This window comes from Peromyscus californicus, unplaced genomic scaffold (assembly GCF_007827085.1).
Source record: "Peromyscus californicus insignis strain IS unplaced genomic scaffold, ASM782708v3 Scaffold_8__1_contigs__length_139910024, whole genome shotgun sequence".
Classification (NCBI taxonomy): domain Eukaryota; kingdom Metazoa; phylum Chordata; class Mammalia; order Rodentia; family Cricetidae; genus Peromyscus; species Peromyscus californicus.
In genome coordinates, this window is record NW_026294606.1 from 99,977,867 (window position 1) to 99,996,985 (window position 19,119).

General features: G+C 48.5%; 2 protein-coding genes and 1 non-coding gene across 8 annotated transcripts; 1 reads left to right on the top strand and 2 right to left on the bottom strand.

The window, feature by feature from the left end:
• Positions 1–12,506: 12,506 nt before the first annotated feature.
• Trnag-gcc (transfer RNA glycine (anticodon GCC)) lies at positions 12,507–12,577 on the bottom strand. Its single transcript has one exon. It is a non-coding gene; the product is annotated as a tRNA-Gly (tRNA).
• A 66-nt stretch (positions 12,578–12,643) lies between these two features.
• Positions 12,644–16,165, top strand: LOC128103757 (heterogeneous nuclear ribonucleoprotein C-like 1). Of its 6 annotated transcripts, XM_052728392.1 has the most exons (4): positions 12,644–13,488; positions 13,719–13,864; positions 14,016–14,137; positions 15,515–16,165. In XM_052728392.1, the coding sequence occupies exons 1-4, from the start codon at positions 13,415–13,417 to the stop codon at positions 15,644–15,646; spliced, it is 474 nt and encodes a 157-aa protein (XP_052584352.1). In that variant the 5' UTR covers positions 12,644–13,414; the 3' UTR covers positions 15,647–16,165. The 6 variants fall into 6 exon arrangements, 3 of the variants coding, with proteins under 3 accessions (XP_052584352.1, XP_052584350.1, XP_052584351.1); XR_008215767.1 differs by having other exon boundaries at positions 12,644–13,907; XR_008215769.1 differs by lacking the exon at positions 13,719–13,864.
• An 857-nt stretch (positions 16,166–17,022) lies between these two features.
• Positions 17,023–19,039, bottom strand: Exosc6 (exosome component 6). The gene has a single exon (XM_052728389.1). The coding sequence runs from the start codon at positions 18,322–18,324 to the stop codon at positions 17,431–17,433; it is 894 nt and encodes a 297-aa protein (XP_052584349.1). The 5' UTR covers positions 18,325–19,039; the 3' UTR covers positions 17,023–17,430.
• Positions 19,040–19,119: the final 80 nt, after the last annotated feature.

Consider the following 19,119-nt stretch of genomic DNA (forward strand, 5'->3'; position numbering starts at 1 on the left):
TTCACTGATTTAATCTGATGAAGCCAGGAAGGCACACAGGAAGAACTGATGTTCCCTCACTCATAGTGTGGACACTTGAGGGACCTACCATACGCTTATGTATATGGAATTTCATCTGGGGACTTTATTTTTCCCTATCAGGGACTAAGGGGGTCCAGCCCCCTCGATAGTCCCCTCCCAGGGTCCGGGAAGAATCTACAACCAGCTGATAATTAATCTTTGATGAGAAGAAATCAATCTATGTACACGAAACTCCTTAGTCCATATACTTTATTATTCTGTGTCAGTTACAAGCTTATATTCTGCTCTCATATTTAGGTCTTTTCTTGCCTGATTTCTCTCTACACTTGTCCGCGGTCCCCTCTGGGTTCTAAATTCCTTCATCTTGTTCTGCCCCTTCTAGGTTCTCATCCATCTTGTTCCTTCCCATATCATCTTTTCTCCCATCTCTTTCTCTCTCCTCATCTTGTTCTTCCTCATCTTGTTCTTCCCCATCTGGCTCATCCTCATCTTCCATCTCATTCCTCTAGTACTCTCTTCTAGCCCTTCAATCTAGTTCTTCCCCATCTCAGTTTGTTCCTCTCAAGTTCTTACCCGTCTAGTTCTTCCATTCTCTTTTCTCTTCTCCGACTCCCTGTGCCCTGGAAGCCCTGGTATATAAAGCCAGGCTTCCAGGGTCAAATGGAAGGGTGATAAGAATCACATAGGGAGGCAATAACCGTTAATTATCATTTGCAACCCCAAAGGGAAGTGACTAATGGGGAAATTAACTAAAGGCTGAATTCAGGTAATATCTAAGAAGAGGGCTCTTATGTGCTCAACTATAATCTTAAACGTGATTGGTAGAAAATGTTAAGAATCTATAAGTTGCTAGGTCAATGGGAGAAAATAGAACTGTCTTCTTTTTTCCTGTGGCTCCTATCTGTCCAAGCTATCTGCCGTTTTTCTGCAGGGTGGGGGAAAGTGTGCTCAGTCGCTAGGCAACCTGTGTACAGCTGGATGCCTCTGGTGATAGTTAAAGGGAGATCTGGAAATAGAGGTAAGGTTTGGGAAAGGCGGAAGTAACGCTTAATTGGCACATCCGCCAGGCCTTCTCAAACAGGTAGCCTGGATGGTTAAGTCTGTTCTTAGAGAATATAGAGGTATCTCTGATAAAGTACTCTCCTCCATCTGGGGATGGTCCTGGCCGGATGCTGCTAATGATGATAATTACAGGGAGGCTTGAACTGGGGTTCTGGCTGAGCATAGCTGTCAGTGCAGGAGGTTATCTAAATATTCCTAGAAGTGGTTAGGTAAGGAGTTAGCGGTCTATAAAGTTAGTAAGGCTGTAAGAAAGAGGGGTCCGAGCTGAATTGTGTAAAGCTATTACTTAACATCCACCTGACCTAGGTGGTGTCTCCTTGTGGAATTTACCAGGAGACTTGCATGTGGACTGTTATTAATGCTAGTCCTTGAAAGTGGCTAAGGGAGATATCTGATTCCAGAGAAAGCCTTTCCTGAGGCTGTTCTCCAAATACCTTGAATGTGTATGTCCAGAGAGTGATCAGTCCACACTGTTAGCCCTTCTTAGGGAAAAGTTAATTGGGAAAACTATGAAGGCACACATGACTTTCATAACAGAAGACAGCTGATATATAACAAGCCAAGTAACACCAAAAACTCCTTGGGATTTGGCTTCCTCTGGAGGAATTCCCTGATTCCTCCAGGTAGTGACTTTGCCATAACCAGCTGAGTTCTTATGATATATTCCTGCGGCCTGCAGCATTTCCCTAGTGTGGCAAAGTTTTCTAGGCCAGGGCATCTGTTTTCTCCAGTCTATAAAAGTTCATTTGCTGCCGTGTCTGCCAGAACCAGGCCTGAATGAAGCATTGCCCACTGCTTCCGATGCCTGCATGGAGGCAGAAGGGCCCTGCTTTCTTGCCTTGGCCCCCCAGCCTGTAGTTAGAGTCCTACTGGGGAGAGAAGGATGTGAAGCAACTTTAGGCTGTTCAGGATTCAGGTACCAAGACAACAGCCACGTGGGAATGACGTCTGCGCAGCGCACCTGCTGGCCATGAGGCCACAACCTTGGCCTCTCCTCCGTGTGAGATAGTCCCGCCCACCTCCCGGTAATCCAGTCCCTGCCACTGCGCCTCAAATTTGTCATCCCGCCCAAGCTCTTCCGCAGTGCAGCGGTGGGGAGTGGTAAGTTGCAGGGTGGGTCCTCCGTGGGCAGGCGTGTTGGAGACGGTAGCGTGCTCACAGAGACGGGAAGAAGGGGAACCTCGGATGCCAGATCCTCCCACCTCAAGCCCTGTGCTCAGTGTACTGGACTTCGAGAGGTGGCCGATGTCCCGTGGAGGTGTAGACACTGCTAAGGTCTCATCAGGGATAGAGACATATATCCCACATAGTCACCAATGCTAGGGGAAAATACAGGTTCTTCAATAAGCATGCACTAGCTAATAAATCAGAAAGATTTTTTGCTTCATAGTGGATTTTCATAGTAAATTCTGGAAAACTTACAGGACCTGGCTTACCATATGCCTATCTCTGTGGAATTTCATCTGGGGACTTTTGTTTTTCCATGATGTGGCAAGCTCTTCTAGGCCAGGGTGTCTGTTTTCCCCAGACTATTAAAAAAAAAAAAAAGTGCTTTAAGCTGCCAGGGGTGGTGGCTCACTCCTGTAATCCCAGCACTCAGAAAGCTGAGGCTGGAGGAATTCAATGATCTCAAGGCCAACCTGGGCAGCATAGTAATTCAAGGTCAATGTGGGCTATGGTGTAAGACTAACTAAAAAAAAATAAATTTGGGCAGCAAGATAACTCAATAGATGAAGATACTTGCTGTCAAGTCTGGTTACCAGAGTTCAATACCCCGGCCTCGCATGGTGGAAGGAGAGAACCGACTCCCACAAGTTGTCCTATGACAACACACATACATTATTTACTTTACGTGCACTGGTGTTTTGCCTGTGTTTATGTCTGTATAAGGCTGTCAAATCCCTTTGAGCTGGGTTACAACAGTTGTGAGCTGCCATGTGGGTTCTGGGAATTGAACCCCGGGTCCGCTGGAAGAGCAGCCAGTGCTCTTAACCACTGAACTATCTCTCCAACCCAGCACACATACATTAAATAAACATAAATAACCACAGCACTTCCTTTCTGCATTGGGGTAACTGATACACAATAGGAACTGGATCTGGTTCTTTGAAAAGTTCTGTTTGTAACCGGGGTTTGGTGTCATTTATCTGTGATCTTAGTGTTGATGAATCGAAGGCAAGAAGATTTTGCGTTCTGGGCCAGCCTTTACTACATAGTGAAGAAGTCAGGGAGGCTGTGTTTTGCTTCTCCAGGGAAAAGGAGGAAACAACACCAGCTAAGTACGGCCCAAACTCAGAGTAACCAGTTCATGTCCAAGGGCAGAAACAGGATGTAGAACAAACCAGCTGAGCTTCTCAGGAGAAAGATTTGTTTTCCTCAAAAGCAAGCAGACAACTCCCTAAGGCACTGGGTGGTGGTGATGGTGGTGGTGGTGATGGTGGTGGTGGTGGTGGTGGTGGTGGTGATGGTGGTGGTGATGGTGGTGGTAGTGGTGGTGGTGATGGTGGTGGTGGTGATGGTGGTGGTGGCCGCTCATGCCTTTGTGTCTATGCACTGCAGTACTCATATGTTTCATACATTACAAAAAGACACAAAAACCTTAAAGGGGCCAGGCAGTGACGGTGCACATCTTTAATCCCAGCATTTGGGAAGCAGAGGCAGGCAAATTTCTAAATTCAAGGCCAACCTGGTCTACAGAGTGAGTTCTAGGATGACCAGGGCTACGTAAGAAACCTTGTCTTGAAAAAAACAAACAAACAAACCCTTAAAGGGTAAATATGAAGGTTAACGTAAATGTCTTAATATTTTTCAGTACTGGAGATCGAACCCAGATTCTCACACATGATAGACAAGCTCTGTACCACTGAGCTACGTTCCCAACTCACTTACTAACGGTTCCACTTTGCACCTGCCACAAGGCCCTGCAAAGCCTTGCGTTTGTTTGGTTCTTTGTTCTAAGGGACCACAAGGTTAGCTGTCTCATCAAGGCATGCCATGCACTGCTGGAGTCCTTTCCCTTAATGCTAGCTGGATTTTCACGATCCTCTAGCTGCTGACTAGTCTTAGATTGCCCACTGTTTTTCTACCGGGCTTCTTGCCCCGAGTATTCTTGGTCCTATGTTTGTATGAATCTTGGTTGTAAGCTACCGAAACTAATTCTGGCAACTCTAAGCAGAAATGAGTTTGTTAAAGACATTTGTTAGCCCCCAGGGCAGCGGAAGAGTAAGAGAATCAGATGTGGAAGATATTACTTGGCGGAGAAGGCTTCATAAAGACCCCATTGCCTCTGCGGGCACAGTAGCTACAATTGACGCCACACAAGTGGGACAGAGATGCCACCATTTTGTAAAGCTGGACTTATGGGTCTGATCAGAAATCCTAAGTCATGTGCCCAATCCTTGACTTTGAGGAAGGAAGGCTGGGAAAGGAAGGTTCTTCGAAAGAGGTATTTTCAGCTTCTTTCAGGAACATAGGATCTGTCTGAGTTTGGTTCCACATAGTGAGAAACTGACTCCTGCAAGTTGTTCTCCGACTGCCACACACATTTAGTGGCACAAGTGTGAAGATACACAGATCTTAAAAGGTCTTATTAATAAAAAAAAAACCCAGAGCCAGATATCGGGGTGAAAGCTGAAAGATCAGAGAAGCAGAACAAGCCACAGCCAACCTCACCTCTTCAACTCCTCAGCCGATCCTGTTTCCAGGAATCCTCAGACCGAAAGCCTCTGAGTCCTCACCCCTGAGGGTCTCAGTTGAACTGCTGCTTAGTTCCTGTCTCCTCAGCCTTATACACTGTTCTCCACCCAGCCACGTCACTTCCTGGGCCACCACTGCCTGACTCTGTTCCCAGTGTGGCCTTGAACTCACAGAGATTCAGATGGATCTGTCTGGCCTCTATGTCTAATCTAGTGGCAGGTCTGTCCTCTGATCCCAAGTTAAGTTTATTAGGGTACACAATATACCACCACATTCCCCCTTTTTTGTCTAAAATAATAAAAGAAGGTTATAACTAATAGAAAAAAACTATATACAATAAGTAAATAAGTATATACACCATATACAATCAAGAGTTACATTAACAATGTCTAGTCCATTAACATTTTATAGATTCAGATAAAAACTCCATTATTTATTCTAGTTTGGTGAGTCCAAAATGTTGTACCTAATTCACTTTTTTTTTTTTTTTTTTTTTTTTTTTTTTTGGTTTTTCGAGACAGGGTTTCTCTGTGTAGCTTTGCGCCTTTCCTGGAACTCACTTGGTAGCCCAGGCTGGCCTCGAACTCACAGAGATCCGCCTGCCTCTGCCTCCTGAGTGCTGGGATTAAAGGCGTGCACCCCCCCCCCCCCCCCCCCCCCCCCCCCGCTGCCGCCACCACCACCTGGCCTAATTCACTTTTTATCCTAACTTGTATTACCAACCGAAAACTATCTTTTTTTTTTTTTTTTTTTTTTTAAAGATTTATTTATTTATTATGTATACAGTATTCTGTCTGCATGTATACCTGCAGGCCAGAAGAGGGCACCAAATCTCATTACAGATGGTTGTGAGCCACCATGTGGTTGCTGGGAATTGAACTCAGGACCTCTGGAAGAACAGTCAGTGTTCTTAACCGCTGAGCCATCTCTCCAGCCCGGAAAACTATCTTTTGATGTCTTTCAAACTTATACACTTTACATGTCTTTAGTGAGTTTCTGTTCTGAATTTGTTAACAAGGAAAACTATAACTACAACTATCTAATCTTCAATTCCCTCAGAGACCTAAGAAGGAAATAATATTAACTGAGTAAGGAGGAAGTGCAAACAAGTGACTTCCAAAACATTTGAGAAATGACAGAAACAGCTGGCTGCCTGGACAGTCACCCAAGGTTCCTCTGCAACATTGGGGCACCCATCTTTGGCCTACATGCCTAGCATATATGACGGACTCATCTGTGAAGCAGGATTTTCTAAAGGGCCTTCCTACCTTGTCTTGGCAAGAATCAGCAGTCCTTTCTTTTGTGTCCTGCTTGTCCAGTTTGGACAGCATACTGTCAGTAGTCAAGGCAAGGGCACTTTCTTGCCCAGTGGCTAACTTTTGCCACAATGAAAGTTTCTTTGATGCCCATCATCTCTGAAGTAGATTGGTGCTGCCAGGAGCAGACATGTCCCATTGTCATTAAAAAAAAGAAGAAGAAGAAGAAGAAGAAATCTATGTTATTAAAATATTTTAAATGCCATAGTCTGTAGATCTCTGAAGTGTTTGAAGTTGACCTGTATATCTCTGTCTGATCTTGAAAACATAACTAACATAACTACAAGTTTGATTGTAATGACTAGTAACTTTCATTTCTTTATATCCTAATTAGTTGGTAATAATAACTTTCAAGGACTAGCAATTTGCATTACATTGTTAGATGAACTATATAGGTACAATACCTTGAACAAGATTAAAAATATACTTACAGTATTTTCTAACAAAATCAATCTCAAATTTTTATTAATACACATAATTTGTATACAATATACAAAAATCCAATCCAATGTAAAATATTTAAAACTAGTTGTTGCTTTTAAAAGTAGATTCAATAGCCGGGTGGCAGTGGTGCATGCCTTTAATCTCAGCACTCGGGAGGCAGAGCCAGGCAGATCTCTGCAAGTTTGAGGCCAGCCTGGTCTACAGAGTGAGATCCAAGACAGGCTCCAAAACTACACAGAGAAACCCTGTCTTGAAAAAACAAAAACAAAAAAGTAGATTCAATAATCTACCTTTTTATCTTCCTATCTATATCCTCCCCTTTTTTCTTTTCAGAGTAGATTCAATAATCTACCTTTTATCTATATCCTCTTTTTTCTTTTTCTTTTTTTTCAAAATAAGAACCCCGAATCTAATCTCCTTGTAATCAAACACCCTAAACAATGACAATTATCCATAACCCATTGAATGACCAAAAACCACCCACCTCACCTCTTGGGAATGTGGGCATTGTGTTCTTAAAATTACTTCCTGCTGATTGGGGGAAAAGAGAATCCTGAAAAGAAAATTTGGGGTTAATTCTCAAGTCCTGGGAGAGGTAGCTGTATAATTTGTTGTCCAGTCTCTGCATAATGCAAAAGTGCAGGGCTTGTCTCAAATCCTTGCTCGAGTTGTCTGTGAATCTGGGTCATCTCAGCTAGCCATCTCGAAATTGTCCTGAGCAGTTTGTAGTCCCAAGCCGATCTTTGGGTGGTGTTTGTCATCTTAGTGGTATTATCATCGTCCTGATGGAATTGTCATTGTGGGGCCCCATCATCTTTTTGGAGACTTCAAAGTCGCTGTTAGTCGTGGTCATGGTTCCCTGCAGAAAACTGATAGAAACTCAAACCCGATCCTGAGGAGTTGGCAAAGTGAGGTTGGGTGTGGCTTGTTGTATTTCTCTGATCTTTCGGCTTTCACCCCAATATCTGGCTCTGGGTATTTTTTTTTAATTAATAAGACTGTGTTACATGAAGATGTACATATACACACATATACAAATAAATAAATAAATGTAATTTTAAAAACTAAAAATGGAAAGAATTTCAAAATAACAAAGCTCGAAGTTCTTGTGATGGGACACCTGTGTGACCTCACTGGTTAATTATCACAAAGCCTGCCCCTGCCCTTGAGAATATGGGATGGGGTCCCACCTGTTTTGCTATCATTCCACACCAGTGGATCAAAGGAGTCCCAATTCAGAGGACCCCCAATTCAGACCTTGGTTGCTTCATCTACTATCAATGTGAACTTAAACACTGCTGCGGAGACCCAGTCCTCTGCTGGACAGTGCCTTTCGGGTCACAAGAGAACTGAGACCACACACACCCTCCAGACCCCATCGGTCCAGATGATGAGAGGGAATCCAGGGTCCTCAGCACCCTCCTCCCAGGCTTGTTCCAATTCTTTACTGTAGTTCCTTGGTGCATTGAGCTCAGCCAGCCCCATGGGTTCCCAGGGAGCCATCTTTCCACTGTTTCCAGGCAGAGAGGTGGTCCTGTTGTCAGCTGTACCAGGGGGCAGTATAACCAACTTTCTCTGTTTGGAGCTTTAGTCTCTGCTTCCTCGACCCTGGCATATCCACCAGGAGCAGGTTGCAGAACTGCGTTCGCGCTCTCCCCTGTTAGAAAAAAAAAAAAAAAAAAAAAAGAACTCAGAGCTCCTTTGTCTTTTCTTTAAAACCCCTCCAGCTGATGCTTAACGGGTATGTTTAATTGGCAACGCAAAAAAATGTCTCATAGCCCTTCTGTTACAAGTGTGTGTAGGGGGTGGTAGGAAAATGGCTCAGTGGGTCAGTGACTCCTGCACTGCAGGGGTCCCTATAAGAATCATGGCAGGCAGGAAAATGAACCACAAAGAGATGAGAAGGAGCCAGGTGGTGGTGGTGGCGGCAGCAGCGGCGGCGGTGGCGGTGGCGGTGGCACACACCTTTAATCTCAGCACTCAGGAGGCAGAGGCAGGCAGATCTCTGAGTTCGAGACCAGCCTAGTCTAGAGAGCAAGTTCCGGGACAGCCAGTGCTATACAGAGAAACCCTGTCTTGAAAAACCAATACCCCAAAAAAGAGGGGGATGGAAACTCCGGTCAGTTCCACTTAGTCAGGCTGGATCAAACTTCTAGAGAGTCTAATGCTAGGCAGTTTATTGTATGCATATTTAAACACAATAGGATTTGGAAAAAAGGTTCCAGGCAACAATCATTCCAATTCCAGGTGCACAATAAAATGCCTTAAGGCATGACTACATAGAAACACCTTTACAAAGTAAAGACCTAGGATAGTGGTCCTCAACCTTCCTAATGCTGTGACCCTTTTTACAGTTCCTCATGTTGTGGTGACCCCCCGCCATAAAATTATTTCGGTGCTACTTCGTAACTGGAATTTTGCTACTGTTACATATCGTAATGCAAATATCTGATATTTGACCCCTGTGAAAAGGTCATTCATTACACACACACACACACACACACACACACATACACACACACACACACACAAAAAAAAAAAAAAAAAAAAAAAAAAAAAAAAAAAAAAACAAGACTCACAGGTTGAGAACCAGTGGCCTAGGATCTGGCCTGGTCTCTGACTGAGATAGTATAGAGGTCAGCAGGCTATAACGTACATGTGACATCTCCCCTAATGGTGGGTTCTATTGACTGAAAGATAAAGATAAAGGTCTAGGGAGGGAGAGTCTGGGATATTCATTCTGGGGAATTTTGGTGAGTTGTGGCTCTACAGATAGCCAAAGGTCACCAGGTCGTTAATAATATCCACTCTCGGCTTTCTGGATAGAATGCAGGTATTGTATCTCCTCCATTGAGGAGACACCCCTATGTGTTTAAGTTTGGGTCCCAGGATCCACACGAAAAAAAAAAAAGAGAGAGAAAAGTAAAAATAAAAAATAAAATAAACAGTGTGGCCAGACACCTGATTGTAGACCCAACACTAAGGTTGGGGGACAGGGAAATTACTGGAGTTTGCTGGCTGCCAGCCTAGCTCCAGGTTCAGTGACGAACACTGTCTGGTTTTTGTTGTTGTTGTTTTTGGTTTTTCAAGACAGGGTCTCTCTATGTAGCCCTGGCTCTCCTGGAACTCACTTTCTAGACCAGGCTAGCCTAGAACTCAGCGATCCTTCTGCCTTTGCTTGGATTAAAGGCATGCACCACTACCACCACCTGGTGGAGAAACATTCTCTTAAAGTCATAGGTAGAGTGATACATCCTCCTTTGGATGTACATTCTCTCTGTCTCTGTCTCTCTGTCTCTCCCTCTCTCTGTCTCCCTTTCTCTGTCTCTCCCTCTCTCTCTCTGTCTCTCTCTGCCTCTCTCTCTCTCTCTCTCTCTCTCTCTTCTCTCTCTCTCTCTCACACACACACACACACACACACACACACACACACACACACACACACACACACACAATGTGAGCCAAGAGGTTATTTTGAAGTTAAAATATTTCTCTTGGTATGGTGGTCAATGCCTATGGCTTTCTGGTGGCTAAGGTGTGAGGGTCATGAATTAGAGACCAGCCTGGTCTATTAGGTAGAGCAGAAGATGAGGTGCCCAGAAGTGGAGGCATCCACAAACAGCACTCTCTATAAACTGAACTGTGGGGCTTAATTACATATGGGCAGAAGGAGCCTCAACTCTTAGGTGATTGGAAAAGTCAGTAATTATAATGAGAAATCTACGGAGACTGTTTAAAGGGCAAGAAATTTATTAGGGGATAAAAACTCACTACAGCACGAGAGATTTATCGTAGGGTCCTGGAAAGCTGAGCTATGGTCCACGCTGTTCTTCTGCCTGGTCCATCTCAGCATCCAAAACTATGAGAAAGAGAGAGAGAGAGAGAGAGAGAGAGAGAGAGAGAGAGAGAGAGAGAGAGAGAAGAGAAGAGGAGAGGAGAGAGAGACAGAGAGACAGAGACAGACAGAGACAGAGACAGACAGAGAGAGGAGAAAGAGAGATGCCTACATGCATCCCAGGTCTTAAGGGTCCACGAGGCCATGCCCCAGGGGCATATACTTCTCCATAAGCACTCGGTGGTGTATGCCTTGCCCCCAATAATGAAAAATAGATTTCTAAAAGTTCCTTTTGCTCCTGGCTCCCAGCAACCCTGGCTCTTTGAGGCTTAGCACAGAAGCAGGTGCTGGGCGTGGGTCTGGCAGTGGCAGGCACAGGCACTCTCCGCCCTGGGCTGGTAGTGGGAGGGCACTCCAAAGTTAACTGGACTCAGTGTTGAGTGTCTCCTCCGAGGACACAAGGACCACAGGCTTTCTTCCTCCTGTCTTTTGACGGTAACACCCTAAACTCCAGGGCCTGGGCAACGAGGTGGATGTGACTGTGGGTTTGGGTCTGAAGGAAATGGTGCAAAGGGAAGGCTTTGTGTCTTTGTCTTAGGGGACGTCCAGGATGACTCTCTGGAGCTTGAGCACAGCCCCAGACAGAGGTTGCTAGGGCTTGTCCAAGGCCGGGCTGCCCATTGATGTGTGCACATGACCCATCCTCCTACAGCCCCTTTTCATCCCCTCAGATTGAACATGGCTGGAGAGCCCAGGCCTGGCTCTGCCCATCCAGTCAAGAAGAGGCTGCAGGACACGACCATCTTCCGGTGAGTCCATCCTGTCAGCAAGGGAGGCTGGTTGTCCGTTTGTCTGAGTTCCCCTGAGATGGAAAAAGGAATCTAGAAGATTCCCTGAGGGTCCGGCTGCTCCAGTCTGTGACTTTTTCTTGAGCCTCAGGTGTGGTCTGTTACTGAGGGGACTGATTCAGTGCCTTCCACCCTACCCAGGCGCCACAACCTGACATCCTCCAGCCTGGAGGCAGGAAGTCCTCCAAGGAGAATCTCTCCTGGGGGAAATCAGAAACCTTTTTCCTAAGTCTAAATGTTTGGGAACATTTCTGGATGACAACTTGTCCTTAGCTTGGCACACCTAAAACAATTATTAGGGAAACTTATTTTTTGCTGTTGCTTTAGAATTAAAACTTTATTTATGAATTTGCATGTGTGTGTTCATGCATGGATGTGTGTGTGTGTGTGCCCATGCGCACAAGTGTACCTGTTTCATGGCTCCTGTGTGGAAGTCAGAGGGCAACTTGAGCTGGCAAGAGTTGGTTCCCTTCATCTGCTCTGTGGGTCCCGGAGGTCAGCCGCCGGCTGTCAGAGTTGCTGACGTGCATCTTTACCCAGCGTCAGCTCACCCATCCCGCTGTTCTGTTTTGTACGTGTTCGTCTGTATTTTTATTTTGTTTATTTATTTTGGTTTTTCAAGACAGGGTTTCTCTGTGTAGCCCTGGCTGTCCTGGAACTTGCTCTGTAGACCAGGCTGGCCTCCAACTCAGAGATCCATCCAACTCTGCCTCCTGAGTGCTGGGATTTGCACCACCACTACCACACAGCTATTTTATTTATTTTAAGACAATATTTTTATTCCTTGAAAGTTCATACCTGTATCCAATGTATACTGATCATATCCATCCACCACTAACTCCCTTCAGCTTCTCCTAATGCCCCATCCCATTTCTCTTCCTTCCTCTATTTTCTCTATTTAATTTTTAGACAGGCTCTCCCTATTTAGCCCTGGCCGGCCTGGAACTCACAGAGATCTTCCCACCTCTGTCTCTCGAGTGCTGGGATTAAAGGTTCGCGTGCACCCTTCCTGGAGATAATGAGCAGAGCAAGGACTCTCTCCCTAAGCCAGAAATCCACTTACTATGTAATCCTTGAATAGAGGACATACCAGATATTAAAATAATAAGAACAGGTTGGGCATAGTTTTTAGACAGACCGCAGCCATTATCCCCAGTGCAAACGGATCGCTCCTCTTGTAGGAAAAAAAAGCCAAGGGCCAGGGGTGGCTGCACTCAGCCTAAGCAAGGAAACTAACTCAATGGTAAAATCCTTCTTGCTTGCGACGGGCAGCAAAACAGGTCGTGCATTGGCCGGGAATCGAACCCGGGCCTCCCGCGTGGCAGGCGAGAATTCTACCACTGAACCACCAATGCTGTGCGGTGGAACGGGGTTTTGCTGACTGGGATGTTCAGTCTCTGCCCTGTCTAGGGAGTGGGACATCGATGCTCCTGAAATTCATCATCTGGAGCCCTAGAGACAACACTCTTGTAATCAAACCCACATCGCAGGGGAGGCTGCACGCCTTCTCCGCGGTGACCTGCGCCAGCTCGCTTTTCTCCCTCCTCCCGGCCCGAATCCGAAGCAGCCCTGCGTATCCTCAACCGCCCACCCAGACCTCTAGAAGCCAGGAAGTAGAGGTGGCCGGATCTCTTCACAGTTCTGGGGACCCTGCGGGCTGAAAGGCAGACCTGTCCTACGTTTGGCTCTAAATAAGCACAATAAAAGGAGTCTGCCTTTGAGTTGGGCACGAAGGCGACAGCACCCGGAGCCCTTCATGTATAGGACCCACTTGTCTGCACAGATCCTTCATCTCTCCGTGTGAAGTGGGGTGAGGCCGCCTGCCCCTAGGAGCCTGGTACCTTTTAGGAGCTCGCCTCTTTCCATGGCCTGCAGCCAGGGACAGGCGGCTTGGCGGCAGCCTAAACCTTTCCTGCTGGTCCCGACTATGCTGACCTCTGCGTTCTGGCAGTTCCCATGCCCACACTGAGACCTTGGGCTCTGGCTTCACTTTTCCCTTTCATCCTTTGCCGGACTAAGATCCCGAAGATCAACAGTGCCTGGCTCAGGCAGATGAGCCTTTGGAGGGCCAGGCTCTGACTGGACGGCCGGCGGCAGGCGATTGTCCTCCTACGGCCACCTGCGGCGGGGGTGGGGGGGATGGAGGTGGGGACTCCAATCAGGGAGAAGCTGGTTTGCTATGGTCTCCCAAAATGACTTTGGGCAAGACCCTAGGGTGTCTTCTGGTGAAGAATCCTGACATTCAAAGGAAGAGCTGCAGGTGGAGGTAGGATGGTCAGGAGTTCAAGGTCAGCCTCAGCTGCAAAGAGGGTTTGAGGCCAACCAGGGATAAGACTGATGTATGGAAAGAAGGAAGGAAGGAAGGAAGGAAGGAAGGAAGGAAGGAAGGAAGGAAGGAAAGAAGGAAGGAAGGAAGGAAGGAAGGAAGGAAGGAAGGAAGGAAGGAAGGAAGGAAGGAAGGAAGGAAGGAAGCTCCCTCCTCTCCCATCTCTTTAGGGTGAATGAAAGCAAGAGGACCCCTCTACTCATCAACCAGGTCCCGGCCAAGAGCCGCAGGACCCATCTAAGTCCGAGGTTCAAGTACACCTACAGCCCTTACAAGGCCTGCAGGAACAGCCATCTGCCCCTGGGGCGGACAAAGTGTGAGTGAGGGGCACAGCCCTCACCGTCAGTGCTAGGGAGGAGGTGGGTAGCCTGATCTGAAGTGAGGGAAGGCTGGAAGGCCCTGGCAGGATCGCTCTAAGTCCCTGGGGCCTCTGTGTTCATGTGGACTTCAACCCTGCCCCCTCTCAGCAGTCCAGACTGAAGAGCTGGACTCCATCAGGAGGGAGCTGAGCAAGATCAAGGCCCGGGTGGACAGCCTGTTGGAGAGTCTGGAGTCCATGGAGCAGCAGAGGGAACAGCACACAGGACAGGTACTCAAGAGGGCCACACTCTCAGTGGGTCCCAGTTTTTCCTGCACTGGGGGTTTCTGTCTGTGGCTTTCTCTCACTGTAGGCCTTTTTTACGGTATTGTGCTTCTTCATTTTTCCTGGCTGTCTCCCATGGCCAGAGAACATCTGTGATGTCTGGGTTGTCCCAGTACCCTCCAGATGTCTGGAGTCAAAGTAGCTGTCTCATTCTCCCTTGTTCTATGGAGTTCTAGGTTACAGTTCTAGGTTACAGTTAGGCTCCTGATTGAGTCAGTCGGGACCTCCAAACTGACTATTGACTCTCAGAACAGGAACAAAAGATAGTGAAGAGAACAGGTATCCTGGAAGTAGGGCTCCTCAGGCACAAATGCTGGGCCCCAGCAGGTGTCCAGGGGCCAGAGCCTTTTGGAAAGCACAGACAAGGGGCAACCAGTGAGTGGTCGCTCTCCTTCACTCTACTTGTGTTTAGGTCCATGTGGCCTCTTTGTGAGCAAAGACAGGGCACTTTGGTTTGTGTAGGAAGGAGGCTTACAACCTCCACCCAAGAGCAGAGCTTAGGGCAGCCATCTTCTGCCCACCCCCAACCCCCCACCCCCGCCCCCCTTGACTCTGGGTTTGGTCAGCTCAGCTATATCAGGGACTACTGTCGGGCATTTGGACACTTGGGTTAGTCAGTCCTGGGTTGAAATATCATCTTCTGGAAAGGAAGCTGAACTTTATAGGATACCAAAGGTATGTTCCATATCCCAAGCCCCCCTGGTAAGCTTGTTAAAATTTGAATTTCTGCTACTTTTCTGGCTTCATCCCATTGGTTGCCTCTGGGTCTTGGGACTGCACCTGTACCATGCTGCCCAGGGAAGCTGTGGCATCCTGATGTTCCTAGATTGAGACAGTCCAAATCTGGACTGATAATGGCCCTACGTGGAGCAGTAAAGGGCCTAAGTTTTCTCTGCCCTCCCGTATCTTCCGGTTATCCCTGCCCCACACTGCCTTCCAAGTCCGCTCAGCAAGATCAGGGTTGGTAGTGGTGAATTCCCTCAGGACCCCTTGCCTAACCCAGGTTGGATGGGCTCAGGATGAGTCCTCGCTGCTGCCTAGGGCCTAAGTCACTACCCCAGAAAAAGAATGGACTACAGGGAAAGAACGTTTGCTCTTGCCTGCTGGTTCTGGGCTTCCAGGCTTCAGTGGCAGTGGGTACGCTTAGCATGGACAATCTCTAGCACCCCTTCCATCCCCCAAAGAATCTAGAATAGCCTCCGATTTACCAAAGGTCCCAAGACAGCAGTAGGAGGGGAATTGGGGGAAGATTTTAGCAGATAGCCTTCTTTCCTAAACTACGCCTCCCACCCTCTAATCCAGCCCCTCCTATTAACTCTACAGGTGAAGAATCAAGCATCGGACCAGGATAGCCAGGAGGTGGGGACGCTTCCAGGCTCCGCTGTTACTTCTTGGGTGGCTTGTTTCCCCTTACCTTGTTTTTGGAAGGCCCCTGGTGACACCCATGCAACCTGAAGTAGCCTTTCTGGAACCAGGGCAAGGGGGAAGCACGGTTCAGCCACGCAGCCAGAAAACGTCCCGGTAATTGTGGGTTTAACGTTTGAGGTCTTTCCCCTGAGTTCTGGGGTGGGCAGGGGAGGGGAGCCCCCCAGTCTGGCATCCTCAGTCGTGCAGGAGGCACCTGACAGGCCCTATGAGCCTTCATGGATGCAGATTGCTCTTACTTCCCTCCTTCCCCACGCACTGCTAAACCTGGTGCTGCGGAGCTCTTTTCTGCAGCCACAGTAGTCAAACCCACTTGTGTCCCTACAGTGACACTCAACTGTGAGGTCATGTGTATGCCTAACCAGCCCCTTTTGGTTAAACCCACCACCATGTACCCTACAAAGCCATAAGCCATCCTCCAAAACAGGCAGATAGCTTTTATCTCGTTTTTATCTTGACTTTTACTAGTGTAATACTAACTTCAGATCTGCTCTAGAAAAAGTCATGTCAGAAGGGGAAAAAAAATAAAAGTGTATTTCTTCCTGGTCAGGGGTTCTTACGTGGTCCTCCTGAAGCTGAGCAGACCCCTGGGATACCTAAACTTAACAGCAATCTCACACAGCTTCCTCCAATTCAGCCATAAGTGACGGTCAGGGACCCTACACTCCTGGTCAGTGAGGCCAGCTGTCTTAAGGAACAGCCAGGCTGTAAATGGTGCCACAGTTTTTAGGAGCTCTCTTTCTTGGTAGTCCATTGCTGCCCTAAGCCTTGTTCCCAGGAACCAAGACTGGACAGAGACACCAGGTAATGAAGCTAGTCCAGAACTCCCATTTCTGGTTTTTTTGTTTTTCTTTTTTCTTTTTTTGCAATAGGGTTTCTCTACGTAGCTCTGGCTGCCCTAGAACTTAGAAATCCACCTACCTCTGCCTCCCCAGTGCTGGGTTTAAAGGTCTGTACTACCGCACCCGATAGGGCACCACTTCTGCAAAACCATGGAAACCTGGGTTATGCTACTCTACCAGAGGAAGGGGCAGGGCGTCCTTCCAGAGCATAATCCTTTCCAGTTACCCAACTCCTAGACATGGTCTTGTCCTTCACCAAACCAAAGGAGAGGGAGGAGAGGTGTGCCCCCAGACTTCTGAGGCCACTTAACTCGCCCGTCTTTTTGTGGGGACTGGGTTTCTCTGTGTAGCCCTGGCTGTCCTGGCATCTATCTCCTCAGATATTGCTCCTGGGGCAGGAGGTTTCTCCTCTAAAGCACATTACTCCTTTTCACTTACAGTGAGCTAACAGGAAAATTTAAGGCAGTACTGACTCAAGCCATTGACGACACGGACTCAACACATGCCTAGTTCAAAACAGCATTGTTTCTAACTCTAGTACCAAGAAAAAAACCACAACAGATGTATTTTCGGGTATAAAAAAGGTTTTTATGTTTTAGTTCGGGTAGTGAGAAAGCAAAGTCCCCTTGCCCATCCTCTCAAAAGAAGCAGTTTATCATACATTGGAGCCAACGGCTGGCCTGCACAGGGTCCATCCCTTAGAAGACCACAGCTCCAGGTCTCATTTACCAGGTAATCCAGCTTAAGTCCTTTCCAACTTGCGAGTAAGGCTTTCAAAATTTTCCAACTGGATGGTGGCTGCAAAGGCCCTTTAAATCGTCCCAACACAGCTGTCCAGCGCTTTGGTTCTGTGCGCGCTACCTCCCACTCTCGTTTCTCGGCTCAGCTAAGCCAGGCGAGCAAGAGCTCCGGTCCGACTGGGAGAGAAGGACGACAGTAGTCTTCCGCATCGTGGTTGCTCAGGTTTTCCAATCAGGACGGGGCGGCGGCGCCCCTCTGGCGGGCAGCCCGCACCAAGCATTGCTGCAGCACTGGGTAGAGGCGCTGGCAGCCTTCCAGGCCCAGGCGCACCGCATCCGTCCAACTCTCAGTCTGGCCGCCTTCCCCGCTGCCCAGCAACCCGGCCACCTGATTGAGCACCGGCATGAGCGCCACCGTGAGGCCGGCTGCAGAGTGCTCCTCCTCCAGCCGCGTGGGGTCCAGCAGCCAGGTGGGCGAGGGTCCCGGGGCGAGGCTCAGGCCGCAGCCCACTACCAGATCATACATCTCCACTCCCGCGTCGGCCAGGGCGAGCGCGGCGGCCGTGAGCGCCGCGGCCAGCGCAGAGCCGCCGTCCTCCAGCAGCAGCGCCGACACCTCGAGTTGGGCGCGAGGGTAGCGCCCCAGGCGCACCGCCGGCTCCAGAGCCTCCTGCAGCGCCAGACCCAGCTCGCGCTCCTCGCCGCCGCCCTGGGGCGCGCGACGCCGGCGACCGGCGAAGGGCGCGCGGCGGAAGTCACAGAGCAGGCGGCCCCGGAGGGCGGCCGGGGCCTCGCCGCCCGCTCCCGCAGGGCCGCCGCCGCGCTCGCCGCCCTCGGCCTGGCGCGGGCCCGACACGGCGCACAGCACCTTGGTGCCTCCCGCCTCCAGGTAGGCCGAGCCCTTGGCCTGGCTCAGCAGCCCGGCGCGCGCGTACACCGGTCGTAGCCGCGTCGGGTCGCGGGCAGCAGGCGTCTCGTCTTCGTCGGCCGCATACAGCTGCGGCGGCTGGGACTCCTCCGGCCCGCGGATGCGCCGGTGGTCTCCCGGCATGGCGGCTACCGGCGTACGAACCACTTCCGCCTGCTGACCTACCTTGCGCACCGGCACTTCCGTCCACTTAAACATGCGCGCCCGCGCGAAGCCTATCGGGAGAGCGGTGTGTGGCCGCACTGCCTCCTAGCGGAGTGGAGGAGGTACAGCTGGACTTGGCCTATGCTAGGACCTGGGCTGGTTTTATGGCTCTAAGCTGTTAAGGTTATTCCTTGAATTTTGCATTCATATTGTTTTACACAAACTTGCCCAAGGTGAGGACTTTTTGCTCACTCCTGTACTCAATCCCCAGCTTGCTTCAACACTTGTTTAATAAATTGATGGAAATCTCTCTTCCTACACTGAATATATACATATATATGTGGTTGTGTGTATATGTGTGTGTATTTATATATGCATATATACATAAGCAGGGAGTATCTCTGCCTCCCACACACTACTGCTTCCAGCCCCTGCTGTTTGTAGACTCAGACAAATTGCATTTTATGACCAGGTCAGGGACTTGACTACTTTAGGTTAAGAAGCAGGGAAAGGACAGTTACTAGGAGACACCTCCACGCTTATGCTTCCTATATTAGTCATCTGACCTCGTATCAACAACACAAAGGGAGGCAGAGAAGGGACATACATGGCCCAAGTCATTAAGAGGTTGTCCCAATAGACTGATAAAGGTGCTTCCCCACTTGAAGAACTTCAGTAGAAATTTCCCCCACTCTATTGAATGCCTCAATTTCAGCCCATCCATTCTGCCTCTGCCATCCTAGGGGCCACTCCTAAAGTTCAGGGGTCTAGGGATGTGTTCTGTGATAGCTTCAATCAGAAACCAGCTGGAACCTCAGCCTGTTATTCTGCAGGTATACAGGGAGCCAG